This window comes from Chionomys nivalis (genome assembly GCF_950005125.1).
Source record: "Chionomys nivalis chromosome 23 unlocalized genomic scaffold, mChiNiv1.1 SUPER_23_unloc_1, whole genome shotgun sequence".
Lineage (NCBI taxonomy): Eukaryota > Metazoa > Chordata > Mammalia > Rodentia > Cricetidae > Chionomys > Chionomys nivalis.
The window spans coordinates 1,554,663-1,572,156 of NW_026646869.1; the positions used below are offsets into that span (position 1 = coordinate 1,554,663).

The 17,494-nt window shown below is 55.6% G+C and overlaps 2 protein-coding genes across 7 annotated transcripts in view; one reads left to right on the top strand and one right to left on the bottom strand.

Moving 5' to 3' along the window:
• Il4i1 (interleukin 4 induced 1) overlaps positions 1 to 8,799 on the top strand; it is a 28,199-nt gene extending 19,400 nt beyond the window's left edge. The window contains exons 2-9 of one of the 2 annotated variants that reach the window (XM_057760994.1): positions 724 to 776; positions 2,074 to 2,218; positions 4,572 to 4,807; positions 5,420 to 5,532; positions 5,993 to 6,194; positions 7,142 to 7,210; positions 7,310 to 7,446; positions 7,564 to 8,799. In XM_057760994.1, the coding sequence (XP_057616977.1) occupies positions 2,182 to 2,218; positions 4,572 to 4,807; positions 5,420 to 5,532; positions 5,993 to 6,194; positions 7,142 to 7,210; positions 7,310 to 7,446; positions 7,564 to 8,782 (2,013 nt within the window). In that variant the 5' untranslated portion in view covers positions 724 to 776; positions 2,074 to 2,181 and the 3' untranslated portion in view covers positions 8,783 to 8,799. Of the gene's footprint in view, positions 1 to 723; positions 777 to 2,073; positions 2,219 to 3,879; positions 4,480 to 4,571; positions 4,808 to 5,419; positions 5,533 to 5,992; positions 6,195 to 7,141; positions 7,211 to 7,309; positions 7,447 to 7,563 lie in introns of those variants that run through there. The other variant, XM_057760995.1, reaches the window with a different exon arrangement.
• A 186-nt stretch (positions 8,800 to 8,985) lies between these two features.
• On the bottom strand, positions 8,986 to 17,364 carry Tbc1d17 (TBC1 domain family member 17). 5 transcript variants are annotated; one of them, XM_057760996.1, is made up of 17 exons: positions 17,203 to 17,361; positions 16,781 to 16,879; positions 16,615 to 16,689; positions 15,458 to 15,581; positions 14,436 to 14,643; positions 13,870 to 13,981; positions 13,548 to 13,709; positions 12,546 to 12,674; positions 12,357 to 12,460; positions 11,799 to 11,893; positions 11,334 to 11,450; positions 11,156 to 11,256; positions 10,972 to 11,071; positions 10,050 to 10,147; positions 9,833 to 9,949; positions 9,466 to 9,552; positions 8,986 to 9,337 (listed from the first exon to the last, which is right to left on the bottom strand). In XM_057760996.1, exons 1-17 carry the CDS (start codon positions 17,221 to 17,223, stop codon positions 9,143 to 9,145), a joined length of 1,944 nt encoding a protein of 647 aa, XP_057616979.1. In that variant the 5' UTR covers positions 17,224 to 17,361; the 3' UTR covers positions 8,986 to 9,142. The 5 variants fall into 5 exon arrangements, 2 of the variants coding, with proteins under 2 accessions (XP_057616979.1, XP_057616980.1); XR_009056595.1 differs by having other exon boundaries at positions 9,199 to 9,337; positions 9,828 to 9,949; positions 17,203 to 17,363; XR_009056596.1 differs by lacking the exon at positions 8,986 to 9,337 and having other exon boundaries at positions 10,033 to 10,147; positions 17,203 to 17,363.
• Between the last annotated feature and the right edge of the window lie 130 nt (positions 17,365 to 17,494).

The window sequence follows — 17,494 nt, forward strand, 5'->3', positions numbered from 1 at the left end:
TGCAGCTCCAGTCCCAGGTTATCGGTGGCTTTTGGCTACTGTGTGCAGAGCAGTCATATAATAAAATCTCAAAGAGAGAAAAAGAAACCCTGGCTTTGTGAACATTGGAGTTCCAAGTCATCTTCAGCTACATAGTCACAGGAGACCTTGTCTTTGAAAAGCCACATGGAGGCAGGGCTAGTGAACTGTGAGATACATCCTGAGCACCCAGTGGCCTTTCTGTAACATGTTAGTTTTTGTTGGTTTAAGGCAGGGTTCCCTCCTTGAGTAGGTGTGACTTTCCTGAGTGCTAGGATTATGGATAAGCCACCACAGCCCAGCTCTGCACTCCGTGGCTTGACTCCAACGGACCGTGGTGTTTAGGCCGCAGTTTCTCAAGATGTTTTACACTCGTGTCATTGTCAGGGCTCAAACAATAAAGATGGTCAGTCAGCGTGTATTTCTAATGTGTGTGTGCTCATTCCAGGTTGTATTTGGGGCATAAATGAAGCTGAGTTATCTTGCCATTTGTGGGGAGGAGCTGCACACATTCTGCACTCCATCCTTGTACAGCCTTGTATTTTAAGTTAGTTGAAATCATCCCCTGAAAGTCTACCCACTTTAAAGACAACAGCATAGATCTTCGTGCTGGGGGAGTTGGGGAGGGGTACCCAGGATGACAAGGCTACTGGCAACTTGGGCATGTTGCCCAGGCTACACTATAATTGCAGTTTCCCTCTCCAGGAAGAACACTGTCTCGCTGGCCACTCTCATCATTCACCATGAAGACAGCAAAGGTGACTGCATGGGGAGCCTCTTCCACATCTCCTTGGGTAGCCAGGACCAGCTGTGATCCAGCCTGGCGGGACTAGCCTGTCTCAGGAAGGGGCACGGCAGTGTGAAATGTCAATGAGCAGGAAGTTGTATCTATATCACATTAAGGGATGAAAAAGACAAGAGGGAGACCAAGTTTGAACTTTCCACTTATGGTCTCTACAAAGAGCTCTGGTCTGTATTGAGCAGCACAGAAAGCATTGTCTGGGAAGGAGTTTTTACAAAAGTCCCTGAGAGTTTTCTAAGAATGACCCAGAACAGCACTTGAAACTGCACACACCTGTTGCTTCCAGCATCTGTGAGATGCTTTCAGCCGGTGACTACTGGAAATCAGACACGGCCCCAGGCATGGAAGGGTACAGATTGTAGCTAAGCTTGCACCAGCTGCCCAGGTGGGAAGAGTGGGACTAGAAAGGTGGGTGCTTCATTATCTCAAGGGCCAGTTAAAGTTGAAGAGGTTGAGGACATGGTTTTGAACCTGATGACAAGGTGTGGCAAAAGCAGCTTCTAAAGGAAACACAGGAAAAAAGTTCCACAGAAGGGGGAAGTTTGAGATAGTTATTAGTAAAATTTAATTGTAAATTTAGGTTTTGTTTTGAAATGAGGTATCCAGCCCAGGCTGGCCTCCAGTTACCAAGGGAGCTGTGGGTCACCTTGAACCTGGGCTCCCTGCCTCCATCTTTGAAGTACTGTCCTCACAGTAGTGCACATCAGGTTGCTGTGGTGCTGGAAAGGCAGCCCAAGCTTTGTGCACGATAGGCAACCAGCAGCTGGATCCCCAGCTGGATCCATGTAGCCCTAACTGCGGGAACTCCAAGATCTGCGTGCCTTTCCCTGGGAATCCTGAGAAGGTCCTATCTTGAAGGACAGGAGTTGGCCACCTGTGTGTGACCTTACCTTCTGTTAGTAAAGCTTTTGTGGAGCACAGCCACAGCTGTACCCTCACACTTTGTAAATGGATAGCTGGGCTGTAAATCTTCAAGTTTTCATGGGAAGTTTAACCATTTCTGTCATAGAGAAACATTCTGCAAAAACAGTGTGCCTGGGACATGATTCAAAATAGTCCTGTGTCAAAGAGGGTGAGCGAGGGGCCTGGTGGCATGCCTGTTAGCTCAGAGTTTAAGATACAGGGCAGAAGGATGGCCTCAAGTTGGAGGGCATCCTAGGGTACAAATGAAGACACCCACCCACCCTGTCAAAAAACAAAAAGGCATTCTCTAGCAAATTCTGCCACAGTCTACCAACTGATCTTCCTCTCAGGACTTGGCTTCTTTGACCTAACAAGGCAGTAGGACAAAGCTACCACCATTTTCCCTGGTTCTGCCTGCACCAGAGGATGACTTCCGTTCCAGGTTGACCAGAAAGGCCATGGGCGCCGGGAGAGCCCCCCAAAGACCAGCGTGCAGTGAGTGTCCCCTGTCTGGGTTGGGGAGTTAGGGTGGAGGCCACAGCTATTTTGTCCCTGCCCAGTCTTGGGTCTCCCTACACCCTCCCTCGGGACACTAGACTGAAAGACTGAAGGCTATGCACTTCATGAGGTCCGAGGGCCTCTCCCACCAGCTTCCTCCCCGGATCAGCCTGCTGGAATGTGGCCTAGACCCTCCAGCACTATTCCTGTGGGTCAGAAGCAAGCCATGGTAGGTGGGGTGTCCCCAAGAACATTTCTTCCTGGAAGGCTAGTCCTGAAGCTGCATTTCCCAAAGCCAGCAGCAGCTGATGCCATGACCAGATGCACACACTAAGCAGAACACTGAGCCTCACTTGCACCTCTTGTTCCCTGATCCCATCCCCATATGCCCTGCCTTCTTCCCAAGACCCCAGCATAATCAGGGAAGGACAGTCTGCCCCAGTGGTGGCCTAACCATGATTCCTAATTCAGGCCAATAATACTGCTTGAAACCTACACAAGGGCACTGGATCTGGAGCGTATATATATTTACATTGTGACCCAAGCTGGGCTCGAACCCTGCTGATGGGGGTGGGCTAGGATGGCAAACACACGTGTGTGCTCACACGCCCTACCTGAACCTATTCTGTCAGTTCCCTTTGCTCCCCAGAGCTCCCTAGGGGAAGGGGAGTAGCCCCAGTCTACTCCAGCCAGGGATCCAAAAGCTGTTCCCGTGGGACTGGAGAGGTAGCCCAAGGGTTAAGAACACTGGCTACTCTTCCAGAGAACCAGGCTTCAATTCCCAGGACCTCCTTAGGGGCTCACAACCATCCATAACTTCAGTTCCAGCAGATTCAACGCCCTCCTCTTTGGGCACCACACACACACACACAGTGCTCAGATATACATGAAGGTAAAACAACCACATATGGAAAACTTTAATGCCAGGGAGAGCGGCGGCCACAGTGGCCCTGTCAGTCTAGCATTCGGTACACTGAGGCAGAAGGATCATGGGGAGTTTGAGGACAGCTTGGATGCAGAATGATGAGACCCTGTCTAATAAATGCCAGGCCACGAGGTGGCTGTTCCCGCCCCCGGCACCCTCAGTTCCTCTGTAGGGCTGAGACCAAGTACTGCCCTAAGCCCTGGAGCCCTGCTTGACCTGGGCCTCCAGCCTACATGGCTTTGCAGTTCTGGCCGCTTGGCCCAAGCCACAGCGCGCGCACATGCCTACACCACCCACCTCCCTTTAGTGGACTCTGGACTTTCCCATTCTGTCCCTACCCTGACTTTTCTCCTGATTTCCCTACACCTGACTGCCTCACTCCACCAGCTTTGGGTGGCACTGGTGTCATCGTCCTCGTTGCTCATGGCCTCCTGAAGGCCAGAAACAGAAGCTTCTGGGGACATCTCTCTGAGATGTTCATCCACAATCTGCTTCCCAGCCGTTCTTAAGACGAAGATAGCAGGGAAAGACAGGGCCACTCAGTCATCACCACCCAATCCTCCCCATGTTCAGATGCAGCAACAGGTTTTGCCCCGGCCAGGTGACATGTGAAGGCCCTGGCCTGGCTTTACATCTGCCGTACTGTGCTTTACCGTGTGACACTTATCAGGCCGAAACGGGCACCAGAATGTGGAAGGCCCTGTCCCAAGATCCCAGGTCCCAGACTTGGATGTGCCCATTTCATAGAATTGGAGATAGGCATGGAAAACTGGGGTGAGGAGGCCTGGCCTGGGATGGGCAGGCCCAAGACAAAAGTCCAGGAGGCCTAGAGCACCGGGACCAGCACCAATGATGCCATCTGGATGGGCAGTCCCCACCCACAACTTCTGCAGAGCTGTTTGTGGTACGAAAAATAGACTGAGTTACTTCCTCCTGTGGCCCTCTCTCCACCACCACCTCCCCCAGCATGTGGCCCACTCCAGGAAAGCACTTTGAATTCCCCAGGGAGGTGAGTGGGCAGGGCTAGCTGCTTTAAGGGGAGAACTCAGAGGCTCTGTTCTGCTGTCCTGTCCAAGAGAGCTGGAGAACAGCTACCTGGGTGGGAGGTGGCAGGGACTGCACCCCAGAACCTAGGACTGGGAGGCAGGAGAAGGGAGCTAGGCCAGGGCTTGGGAAAAGGGTCCCAGGAACTCTTGACGGATCAAGATTAGGTCTGGGGAAACACATGCCCAGAGAGAAAGAAAAGAGACAGGCTGGGGGTTCCCTAGCCTCCATCACAGTCACCCCACTTCTCCACTGACAGCGGCTGCCACTTGAGCCATGGCTTGGCTGGGTAAGTGAGCAAGAGAGGGGAGAAAGGGGGTGCTGGGACTGTGGCTGACTCCTGCTTCTGCTGCCTGTGCCCTGACCCTCTTCTGTTGCCAGCCCCACATCATGCGCTTGTGGCCGTCCTCCTGGGTCTGGCAGCCTCTCTGAACTGGAAGGCAGCCTCCAGCCTGAATCCCTTCGATAAGTGCATGGAGGACCCTGATTATGAGCAGCTGCTCAAGGTGGTGACCTGGGGCCTCAATCGGACCTTGAGGCCCCAAAGGGTGGCAGTTGTTGGTGCAGGTATAGCCGGACTGACAGCCGCCAAGGTGCTCAGTGATGCGGGACACAAGGTGAGAAGTGCAGCCTACTGTCTGCCTGGAGCCTTTCCAGGTGGAAGGTCCTGGGTAGAGCCCCTATTCCATCTGCAGGGAAGGCCTAATTCCTTTTTTTTTTTTTTTTTGTTTTGGTTTTGGTTTTGGTTTTGTGAGACAGGGTTTCTCTGTAGCTTTTGGAGCCTGCCCTAGAACTAGCTCTTGTAGACCAGGCTGGCCTCAAACTCAACCATGCCTGCCTCTGCCTCCCAAGTGCTGGGATTAAAGGCGGGCCTAATTCCTCTTAATGTAATTGTCATAGTCAAAATGGGGATCTGTGTTGGGGGAAGCACTAAGAAATTCCCAAGGGCGAGTGTCCCCTTCACCAAAACCCAGGAATGAGAATGGGCCAGCCCCCCAGTCTTGTGTGCAAACCAGGAATCTCCCTACTTCTGCCTTAGGCTGGGAAGTCCCTCCGCAGTCCATCTGGTGGACTTCCTCTCTGTTGTAGCAGCCCCTCCCCTCCACCCAGAAGAAAGGCTCTTCCAGTCTAGGTGTGCCTCATTGTGGGGAGCAAGACAGGCAGGGGCTGCTGTGAGTGCAGCCAGGGGAGCTAAGGTTCCTGGTTGCCCAACCTCGTCTCCTCTTTAGGTCACAGTCCTGGAGGCAGATAATAGGATTGGGGGCCGCATCCTCACCTTCCGGGATGGGAAGACAGGCTGGATAGGGGAGCTGGGGGCCATGCGAATGCCCAGCTCTCACAGGTGAGATCCCAGCCAGGTAACAGAGCTCCACCTCTGCACCAAAGCTGAGCCAAAGCCCACCTCCATCCCCACCTCATATTCAGCCAACTCCCATCCCTGATTTAGGCTCAGCCAATCCCAGCCCTGTTCTTGCCCTGGGCTCAGTGAGAATCCCGCTCCATCCCTAGTCCATGCTCTTTGTTCTGAAGGTACTGTCTGTCAACCTTGGGCCTCAAGCTGCACCCCCAACTCTGCTCCAGTGTTACCCATGTTCCCTCCCACTCCAAAGTCGGGTCCAGACCTCACTTCTCATTCACAGCCCTCACCATCATCCTGGCTAATACAGCTTGGCTCAGCACTCTCCTAGTGCCATCACTCACTTTCCCATCTGTACGGTTCCCACCCCCAGCTCCATGCCTGTCTGTACTGGTCCTCCTGCGGTACCAGGCCAGGACTTCTTCATGCAGCCTTCCATTTCCAGGATCCTGCACATGCTCTGTAGGAGCCTGGGCCTCAACCTGACCCAGTTCACACAGTATGATGAGAACACGTGGACCGAGGTGAATGACGTGAGGCTGCGGAACTATGTGGTGGAGAAGATGCCAGAAAAGTTGGGCTACGACCTGAGCCACAGAGAGAGAGGCCGCTCCCCAGAGGACATCTACCAGATGGCACTCAATAAGGTGGCCACCAGCTTCCTGCTGAGCCCAGTCCTGCCCGCGGCTCTGTCTTTACTAGCACCCTGTTAAGGTCTACTCCGCAGCTCTGCTGGAGGCCAGCCCATGCTTTCTGCATCTCACAGGGCATCCTCTACTGTAGCCCTTCTGGCAGCTTTGCTGTAGACAGTCTCTCAGACATCACCCTCCTGTCCCAGAGGATCTTTCCACACAGAAGCTAGCCCTGCCCACAGCTTGATATGACTCCCCAGTGCCTCTTAAGCCCATGGGCCAGACCTACCAGATAGCTTCCCCTCCCCCACACCCACCTAGTGATCCAGGCATACCCTCTGCTTCTGGCTCATCCATTATCCCTAAGTCTGCATCCTCAATGTATCTGCCTGAGCATCCTTCTCCTGACCCCAAACAAGGAGCGCAGAGTACAGAGGCTGGAGGCCATGTTTGTAAGGAGCCCGAAGGAAGATAACTAAGTGCCAGGCAGGAGAGTCTACATGCGGTGGGAGAGGTGGCACAGCTCCAAAGTGGTCCTGCCCTCCACACTTAAATCAGCACTACCTGCCGCGAGAAAGGGTGATGGGGGCTGCTGGGCCTTGGGGGCCAGACTGCTGCTGTTGCTGGGAGTGCTCTAGCACTCCTTTGGGTCTGGGGAGCCAAGGAGAGTTGTTTCCAAGGGGAAACTACTAAAGATTTAGCTGGTAGCAGCACCCTATTGGGCTATGGGAGACCCTCACCTGCCTATGCCCACAATGGTCTAGACACAATTACTGAACTTCCTGGCCGGCACAAAAACAAAAGGCAATGCTGACTGGGTGGGCAGATGAGGGCTATCCAGTATTTGGGAGGACTTCCAGCTACAGAGGAGGCTTATGCACTATGAGCCAAAGTCTGGGACTTGAGCAGGGGTGAGTGGCTGTTCCCACTGCAGCCAGGGCCCCTCTGATTGTCCCCCACAGGCCCTCAAGGACCTCAAGGTCTTGGGCTGCAAGAAAGCCATGAAGAAGTTCAATAGACACACGCTGCTGGTAAGTGAGGAGGCTGTTCACCTGTCCTGTCACAAGAGATGGCTGAGATCCAGGGCTTAGCAGGGAAGGGTCTGACCAGGGCTCCTGCCAACTGCACAGGAATACCTCCTTGGGGAGGGCAACCTGACCCGACCGGCCGTGCAGCTCCTGGGAGACGTGATGTCCAAGGAGGGCTTCTTCTACCTCAGCTTTGCAGAGGCTTTACGTGCCCACAGCTGCCTGAGTGACCGACTTCGGTGAGGGCACAGTGAATGGGACAAGTCACAGGGAGGAGCGTCCTGGGAGAGGCAGGGCCTTCCTTAAGAGCTAAGCTTCAACCTGGGTCAAGTCAATGTGCTTGCCCTACCCTGCAGGTACAGTCGCATCGTGGGTGGCTGGGACCTGCTGCCACGTGCGCTGCTGAGCTCATTGTCCGGGCCGGTGCTGCTGAATGCGCCCGTCGTGGCGATCACTCAGGGGGCGCACGATGTGCTCGTGCACATCGCCACTTCGGTACAGTCTCGTAACCTGAAGGTGCTGATGGCCGACCTGGTTCTGCTGACGGCCAGTGGGCCTGCACTGCAGCGCATCACCTTCACGCCGCCACTGACGCGGAGAAGGCAGGAGGCACTGCGCGCGCTGCACTACGTGGCAGCCAGCAAGGTTTTCCTGAGTTTCCGCCGGCCCTTCTGGCATGAGGAGCACATCGAGGGCGGCCACTCCAACACTGACCGCCCATCGCGCCTCATATTCTATCCGGCGCCGGGCGAGGGCTCCCTACTACTGGCCTCGTACACGTGGTCTGATGCTGCAGCCCCTTTCGCCGGCCTGAGCACAGAACAGGCCATGCACGTGGCGCTCAAGGACGTGGCAGCCCTGCATGGGCCAGTCGTGTACCGCCTGTGGGACGGCACGGGCGTAGTCAAACGCTGGGCAGAGGACCCGCACAGCCAGGGTGGCTTTGTGGTGCAGCCGCCATTGTTTGGGCAGGGGGATGAGGACTTTGACTGGTCATCCCCCTATGGCCGCATTTACTTCGCGGGTGAGCACACAGCCCTTCCACATGGCTGGGTAGAGACTGCTGTCAAGTCCGCATTGCGGGCGGCGGTGAAGATCAATAACCATGTGTTCAGGGTGCCCAGCCCCCAGAAGCAGGAGCATGCCAGTCTCCGGAAGCAGGAGCGCACACATGCAGAGGCCAGAGAGGATCTGGATCAAGAGGTCAGCCCAGGTGAGCAGCAGCAGGAGGAAATCCTAGAGGGGCAGGAGTCCCAACACGAAGAGACCAGCCCGGTGGGACACGTGTTTGTGGAGGCCATCCCTGAGTTGCGGGGACATGTGTTCGTAGAGACCATTCCCCAGGGGAAGGGACATATACACACACACAAGAATACCATGCCTTCGCACATGCGTGGGCATGTCATCCCTGAAGAGCACATGCGCAGGGGACACAAGCGCGTGGGATCTGGTCCCCAGTGGCACCGGCATCTGCACAGAGGGGCAGGTCACACTCCGTGCAAAGGGGGAAGAGGCACCCAGTCCCCAACCCAGTCTAATCTAGAGCAGGCCACCTACAATAATAGCCCACAATAAAGTTATTTTTTTGTTAAACCCAGAGGCCCAGCTCCCTCCCTCCCTTTCCACTGCTCTGGTTTCCTGAATGTAGCTGCCCTGGGGGGTGACACCTGGGTGAACGCTGCACTGCGGGGATCATAAGCTACAGGAGGGTAAGGTGCTGACGGAAGAACAGAAAACTCCACAGCCTTGAGGCCAGTCTGGGCTACTGGTCACCAGCACACAGTCAAACAATGGTTTATTGCCTCACATCAGCGCTGGTGGGCGGGTTCAGGGAATCCTCAACCTCCATTGGGCGGTTTAAGGTCTCCTGCTCCAGGTCTCCTTTCCACATGGGCCTCAGGACTGGCAATCTCCGAGAACCCAGTCAGGTGCGGGCTAAGAGTCGATGCCATCGTCATCCTCAGGCAAGATCTCCAGGCTGCTGTCAGGCTGCGGGACATCCTCACGCGGAGGCAGGGGTGGCGGGGCCCGAGTGGGCGACAGTGGCAACGGGGATACGGGAGGAGATGGGCTACTGGGCTCTTCCGGCTTCGCCAACCCCAGGACTTCCTGCACATTGTGTGGCAGTTCCTGGGGGGAGGGGGAAAAGCATCCAAGAGGCGAGGTGATGGGTGGGGGTGGAGTCAAAAGGGGGGATGGGGAGGGCCTGGCGGGAAGAGCCATGGGGGTTTATTCCCTATAAAGAGCAAAGGACTCACTGGGCAGGCAGTCAGCTGCCTGTACAGGGCCTCTGCCCGGGTCAGCACGTCCTCGACGCTCAGCTTCATGGTCAGTTCATTGATGTGCTGCAAGAAGAGCAGGGTAAGGCACATGCCCGCCTTACTTCTGGGGTTGGAGGGAAGCCGACTTGCCCCAGGGGTACAGGGCCCAGCTAGAAGAGGCCTTCAGGATTCCCTGGCCTGCCACAAGGTAACACAGCATCCCCTGCTAGCACACCTGGACGCTGGAGCACACTAGGAAGGACCCTCACTGGGGACAAGAGTTCCAACCCCACCCAGACAGCAAGGTCAACAGGACACACTGCAGGTGGACTCGCCCACGTCAAGGGAAGTGCCCTCACCTCACCTTAAGGATCTCATTGGAGCCAAAGCCGGACAGCATCAGGGTGTCCCGCTCCATGTCTAAGATGGCACAGGCCACCAGCAGGTGCAGATTGGGGCCAGGAAGCCCAGTCCACAAGACCTGGGGTATCAGAAGGAACCCTGAAGCCCAACTCTGACCTGCCCATCCCCCTTGACCTCCCCGCCCTTCCACCAGCATCTCACCCCAGTTGGCTGCCCACCTCCCACAGCCGAAGGACATCAGGGAAGGGAAATTCCCTCTTGAACCAGATGAGCAGCCACCGGAAGCAGAAGCACAGTGAGCCCGAGTCCTGGGAATCTAGAGGACAGCGGGCAGTTAGCCTTGACGGCAGCTGGTGGCCAAGCCCTAGTCTAGATCCCAGTGGACTCGGCAGCTGGGCTAGGCAGACGACAGGCATGGCTGCACACACGTGCGCAGGACGCTCCACCACTGCCTCCCTTTAGAGGGACGGGAACACAGTAAGGCCATACTACACCAAGGGAAGCAACTGGGGCCGGTGCCAGAAGCACACCGAGAATGTCAGTCGGTGTAGTGACCTGAGGACAGCATAAGTGTTACCATGGACATGGTCCCCCCAACCAGTGTAATTGAGGACCTTGTCTAGACAATTAGTGGCCAGAATATCTAGCAGGTAAGTGAAATCTGTCTCAGGCTGTCTTGCAAGTGTGGCAGACAGAACGCCACACACCCAGAAGAACTGCGCTTCCAGGGGACTTCCTGACAGGAACAACTAACTGTCTCCCTAGGCACAGAAAGTGACCTCCCAGCCAGCACAGTTCCAGGTTCCTCAAGGACACACTCAGGGTCTCAGTAGCTCAGGCTCAAACTCACTATGTGGCTTGAGATCCTCCTGCTTCTGCCCCATCATGCTGAGATTACGGGTGCCGCACTTGCCCAGTTTTCCAAAGCTTCACGCATGTTAGCTGGGAATCCCAGCAACTGAACCCTGGCCTCTTCAGCATTTCTCATTTTAAAGAAGCAAAAAGGAACTCCCAGCTAGAATGCAGCGGTCCTAGCTGATGGTCCAAAGAAACCTCACCTAGCCTATGGTGGGCAGGCTTCCCCATCCCCCTAGGCTTTGGGACGTTTTTCTCATTCAGATGGTCGCACATAGGACCTACCCAGGAAATCACAGAGTGGCTGATCCAGCACCCGCAAAAGCAGCAAGAGCTGCCCAAGCTGCCGCTTCATAGTCTCCTGGCTCTCCTCAAAGTTGCCATGCTGCAGGGAGCAGGAGGAAGTGAGAGCAGAGAACTGACTGACACCTCAGGGGCTGCCCCACCCCTCTCCCATCCTGTGCCTCACCACAAGTTCCATGAAGCCACAGAAACACCAGAAGGCATCCACTTCGTTCTGAACAACGAAGAGGATTGGGGACAGGAGGTCACTCATGCCCTGAACATAGCCTGGGGGAACACAGGGTCAGCTGCATCACCTTGAGCACCTAAGACACCCAGCCTTCGCCCATCAGTGCAGCGCTCACCCAAGTCGAAGTGGTACATGCAGTAGGTTAGGAGGATGTCATTGAGCAGGCCCAGCCCTGGGTTCTCAGGGCCTTCGTAGAACTTGTTAGTCCTGTCGGTGCGGCTTACATCTCTCTCTGTGGGGGCCCAACATGGTAGGAGCACAAGAAAGGTTAGCTGGCCCACCTAGCTGGTCACAGGCACCAGCCCTACTCTCCTGCATGCTGACAGCCCTCAGCTTCAGGGCTCATGCTACAGTAAGGGTGGGGGTTCCCCAGAACCTCACATTGTCACCCCCAGTGTGAGACTCTGGGGAAATAGAGGCACGGGGGGGGGGGGGGTAAAGTCACACAGTCTCCCAGTGAGAGCCGACAAGGCCCCAAGACCTCTTTCCGTGTCCTGCCTCCTCCACTGCAGATCACCCCCATGGCCACAACATCCACCCAACTGCTTCCAGTCTGCCCCGCCCTCCCCCGGCCACCCACCAATGAGGCTACGGTATCCATGAAGCAGCGAGTTCCTCCGCTCCTGTTCAGCACTCACGGACTTCCACTGCAACTTCATTCGGAAGTATTCATCCCTGAGGACAGAGGTCACGGAAGCTATGGTCTCCGCTAGCACAGCACCCAGGGAACACCTGGGGAAGCACCGGTGTTCCATCGCTCCCCAGCCCTGCTCTGCTCACACAGGCCCCTGGTCCTGCCGCCCCATGGGCTTCTGGTAGTATCTGTCACCACTGCCTCTGCTGGGAAGCACGTCCAGGCACTGAAGCACCCTCAGGTGCTCACAAGGGGTTAGACGCACACAGGAAGGAGCTGTGGGAGCTACAACAGTTCAGTAACAGATTGTAAGGAACTCCCGTCAGGGGGATGAAGCTATTCACTGCATATAGTGGCTTCGAGCCAGAATCTGTGGAAGCCCCAGTATGGTGCACAGCAGGGGCTATGCTGGCTCCAGGACACCCTAACCTGGAAGACTAGGGGGGCCAAGCCCGAGCCTGAGGCAGATGTCTAAAGGATGTGGGGGCGCACGTTCCCACTCACGTTTTCTTCCGCACGTGGGCTTTGTGTTCTTCAGCTGAACCCTCCCAGCTAAGGTACCCCAAGAGGAACTTCCATGCCTCCCGCCGCAGGCCAGGGCTGAGACCCTGGAGATGCGATGGAGCACACAAGTCAGGGGCTTCCTCCTGGCCAGCTGCCAGCCCACCTTAGTCTACATCCGCTGAGACTCACCCCTGAGAAGATCCGATTTTTCAGTTCAGGGATATTCTGCAGGCGACCATCAGGACCCACATGGCGGGCCCATTCTTCCTCTGTGACTGGGGGAGCCCGCTCCACTGTGGGACGCCGCCCTAGCTCCACCTGCAGAACACAGGGGCAGGTGAGCCCCGAGCCCTCCTGGGCTGGAGGAACCCTAAAGACCAGGGGTCAGCAGGAAGCTTCCAGAAAAGAAGGCACCTGGGAACAGCAGCAGCCACAGGCAGCCCTGAGACAGAAGGCCACACAGTACAAGGCCAGGGCGGAGAACTGAGACATCCAGCCATGGCTGGGAAACTGGTTCGGCAGGGGAGACAGCTCGAGATCACCAGTGAGGGTCTGGGGTGGGAATCAGTGGCAGAGAACCTGCTTGGCATGCAAGAGAGCCCCTGGGCTGGATGGATCCTCAACATAAGAAAGACATCCACCAAATGCACAAGACTCCTGGGAAGTCACTGCTCACACAGCTCCAGAGACCGTTTTCGTGTAATCAAGGTGCTGTAGGATCTTGAAGTAGGCAGAGGTGTGTGACACACAAAGAACGTTAACTGTAGGATGCTGTGTTTTTTGTTTCGCTGCCTTTGTTTTAACGATGCTAAGAATGTGTGTTTATTATGTAAAGATGTGTTACATTTATTTCACCTCGCCTGCCTACCGCATCTGATTGGTCTAATAAAGAGCTAAATGGCCACTAGCTAGGCAGAGAAAGGGTAGGTAGGGCTGCCAAGCAAGAGAATGAATAGGAGGAAATCTGGGCTCAGGAAAGAACAAGAAGAGGAGAGAATGAGTGATACACCTGCGGCCAGAAGCCAGGCAGATGCCAGACAGACAGAGAAGCAGTGAAAGAAAGATACAGAGATGTAAGAAAGGTAATAAGCCCACAAAAGATAGATAAAAAGAAGCAGGTTTAAAAAAAAACAAAACAAAACCAAACAAACAAACAAAACGAAAGGCAGAAATAGGGTCCTTGACACTTACGCAGGAGATGACCTCGAAGCCAGGCTCTGGCTCATCATCTGGCAGCAGGGGCAGGTCAGGGGAGGAGGCACCCTCAGGGTGTGGCTGCAGGGCTCCCCGGAAGAAGTTGGTCACTCGAGAGAAGCTACTGAAGGTGGTAGAGTAGGGATCCTGGAGGAAGCGCTGGGGAAAGGTGACAGGTGTTAGCGCTACCCCTCCGGGTCTCCCCATCACACCCACGGTGCCCTGCGTCCGCCTCAGCACCCACAGACACCACATTGGAGCTGCCTCTCCGGGTCTCCCCATCACACCCACGGTGCCCTCCGTCCGTCTCAGCACTCACAGACACCACATTGGAGCTGTCCTGGTCGAAGAGCTGCAGGTGATGGAAGGAGCTGGAGAGGGCGGAGGAGTCGTGGGGGAAGACCAAGTAGAGGCGGGGGTCTTGCGGAGAGCTGGAAGAGCAGGGACACACAGGAGGCCACAGGCCCTGAGGCACCTGGCCATGCTTCTCTAGGTCTGTAGCCCCCTTCCCATCACAAAATGGCACTGCAAGGAAAGTCTCCAGACCAGAGGTGGGCCTATTGCACTTTGGGGCCCACATGACTGACTCAGGAAGAAGCCAATGAGCAGCTTTGTTGGGCATGGGGGAGATACTCTGTATGCAACGAGACTACTACTGCTGGCCCATCAAATGGACCGTTTCTTCCCTCCCTGACCTCACGCAGCCCACACTGGCCTTCAACTGTCCATCCTGCTGGCACACAGCCTTCCAAACACCGGGATGCCAGGCCTATGTGCCTGCATCTTTTCGGGGCCTTTCTATTAAAACTGCTTTGCTCATTTCCCAGAACTGCAGACTGCAGAAAGACATGCTGCCTCACGGATCCAATGGTGGCAGAGGCTTACCTGGCCAACAGCAGATAGCGGCTGAGGACCCGGAGCAAGGCTCGGGTACCCCCTCTGTGGAAGTGCAAGGCAGGCAGGGAGCCTCCAGCCTGGGTCACCAGGACCAAGTAGGCCCAGCTGAGGCCTGGCTTGGACCTGCGGATGGACTTGAGCTCCCCCAGGCTCACGGAGAAGGCCCAGGAGCTCCGGGGACAGCTGGGCTCTGCACCTAGGGGAAGCAATGCATTGCTGGTGTGGTATCAACAGCAGGACAGGCCAAGTCAGCATGTTCTCTGCACAGCACAGTCCTTCTGAAGTCTCGGTGAAAGCTGCCCTCTACCTCTGAGAACTCTGTCACTTCCTTAGAAGTAAACTGCCTAAGATTAGAAGCACCCCAGTGGATATGTCTGTCCCAGAATGTCCTAGAACCTCCCAAGGCTTCCCTCGGTCTTCAGTTTGAAAACTACCTTCCTCTGTCCCTAGTCTTCTGGCTGTCTTACCTCTCTAATGCTCTCTTTGCTCCATACCCTACTTGAGCCACAACAAAAGGTTTGGGAGGCTGAGCATGGTGACACACACCTTTAACCTTGGTACTTGGTAAGAGGCAGGCAGATCTCTGAGTTCAAGGTCAGCTAAGGCTACTTAGTGAGGAGGAGGAGGAGGAGGAGGAGGAGGAGGAGGAGGAGGAGGAGGAGGAGGAGGAGGAAGAAGAAGAAGAAGAAGAAGAAGAAGAAGAAGAAGAAGAAGAAGAAGAAGAAGAAGAAGAAAGGAAATGAAGAAGAAGAAGAAGAAGAAGAAGAAGAAGAAGAAGAAGAAGAAGAAGAAGAAGAAGAAGAAAGGAAATAATTACCCTGTGATTAGCTGCCTATCAGGTTTTCCATAACCCACAAGCCTAGAAACCTTTAGGAGAATTCATGGATACACCTAGAACCAAGCCATTCTTTCGTAGTCCAGAGAGGAAGCATCTGGAAGCCACCCTGACTGTGGGTGAAAAGCCTTTGGAACCATGATCCGGCAGATCACTGCGGCACAGCTCCACCTACCTCTCCTGGGCTCTGCCAGGTGTGGCCGTGGCCGCACAGTGCTGATGACAGCCCAGTCAGGTTCATAGCCGGGGTCAAAGGTGGGCTCCTCCTCTGAGGCACTGGGCTCCCCCCCACTTGGGTCCTTGAGAGAAGGATAGGGAATAGTGAGTTGTGCTCACAAGCAAACGTTCCCAGCTTGTAGCTGGAAGCCCCAGAGACAGCAGCCCTTTAGAACAAGGGCGCAAACAGGCAGGAGGGGCAGAAAGCTTGCTTGGTGGCTTGGTGGCTGAGGAAGAGTCAGGCTAGAACCCTAGATTCATGGCTACACCTTGAGGCCACAGCACCAACAGTCCAGATTTCAGTGACAAGGACAGGGGCCTGCTCTGCACTCTGGCCAAGACGCCTCTTGTGGCTTTTTGACTTTTCACTGTAAGTGAATGAAGATCCTTAAGTGATGGCCACTGTCACTGTGACTAACTGTGAGTCTACAGGGGACACTGCTATGACAGTTCCGTGATGGACAGGAAGGGGGTGCTGTAGAGCAGCACCAGCCAGGTGGCTTGGCATGTGAGATGGAGGACCCGAGTCCAGGCGGCAGAGCCCACAAGGAAGAAGGATGACTCCTCCGAGCAGAACACACATGAGTAAGGGAACAAAGCCCAAAGAGTTTGGTGTTTCACAGGCTCCCGCGATCACAAAAACCAGTTTCCAGCACGGGTCTGCACTGCCATCTTCTGGCTTCTGCATGCACCCATAGGGAGTGCACACGCATGCCCATACACTCACACCGCACCCACCCACCTCAGAAACTCAATCTCTGGGCTACTGAGCTGGTTCAGATTGCTGTGAAACCTGACAACCTGCATCAATCCCTGGGACCCGCACAGGGGAGGAAGGTTATCCTCCGACTGCCACACCCACGCATGTGAATGGACACCAAATGTTACAAATGTAAAGCTACTAGGTGAAACTAGATCGGAGGGAAAAGACAGCTGCCTCACACCAAACCCAGGCCACACCCCTAAAGGAATGGGAACTCAGGTTTTCACCCAACAGGGTTCCCTAAGCAGCCAAGAGGACAGGACATCAGGTCGTTTCACAAAGCAAACAGGCTCACAGGTTCCCGAGTAGCCCCTGCCTTCCCCTTGAGTGGCGAAGAGAAGCGGGGCGCCTACCTTCTTGGAGAAGACGATCTGCGTCGGGTCTCCAGCCTCCTCCACCGGAGCCCAGTGCAAGAGGACGTCACTGTCCTGAGGGACGTGGGGAGGACTTAGTAAAGTCGCCCGACTGCCCTCAACCACCAACCCGAAGTTCCCCTGATGCCACCTCCATCCCGTTCACCTTCTCCACCACACGGATGACGCCCGCGATGAGCGAGTCCGGGTCCTGGTGCTTCCTGGCGCTGGTGTGCAGATACACGCCTCCCTTCTCAAATACCACCTAGGGGCGGGCGCGGTGAGAGCCAGGGTCTAGGAAGGAGCCCTCCCAGGGGCGGGGTCCAGAGACAGGCGGACCAGCCAGGATGGGGCGTGCCGAGCCCACAGGCCCGCCCGCGCGCGGGGAGGGCGTGCCCGTCCCCGAGGGGAGGGGCTAAGGCAGAATCTCCCTACCGACCCTGGAGATGACAGCGTCTTTACCAAGAATCAGTGCTTACTACATTAGCTCTGCCTCGTCCCTGCACAGCGGAAGGTGGAAGCAGACCATCGCGGGGGGGAAGGGGGTGTCGCCTTAGACCAGCGAGGGAATGAGTCCCGAAGTCTTACCCTGTAGCTGGATCCTTCCATAGCCACCGCGGAGGTTCCACTGCCCCAATCTCCTCCCTTTCCGGGTCAATGAAGTGTCATATCCGGAAAGAACACTCCCTTCCAGGCCAAATAGTGGTAGCGCCCCTGAAGCTGTAGAGCAGCAGTGGGTGAAACCATCTGTCAGAACAGGGTAGCTGAAACGCCAAGAGTCGGGTCACGTGGTGTAGACAACACTCTTGTTCAGGGTCAACGAGGCGGCGCAGGCGCAGTGTACCACTCTCGCCACGAAGTAAACAAGTGGACGGACCCG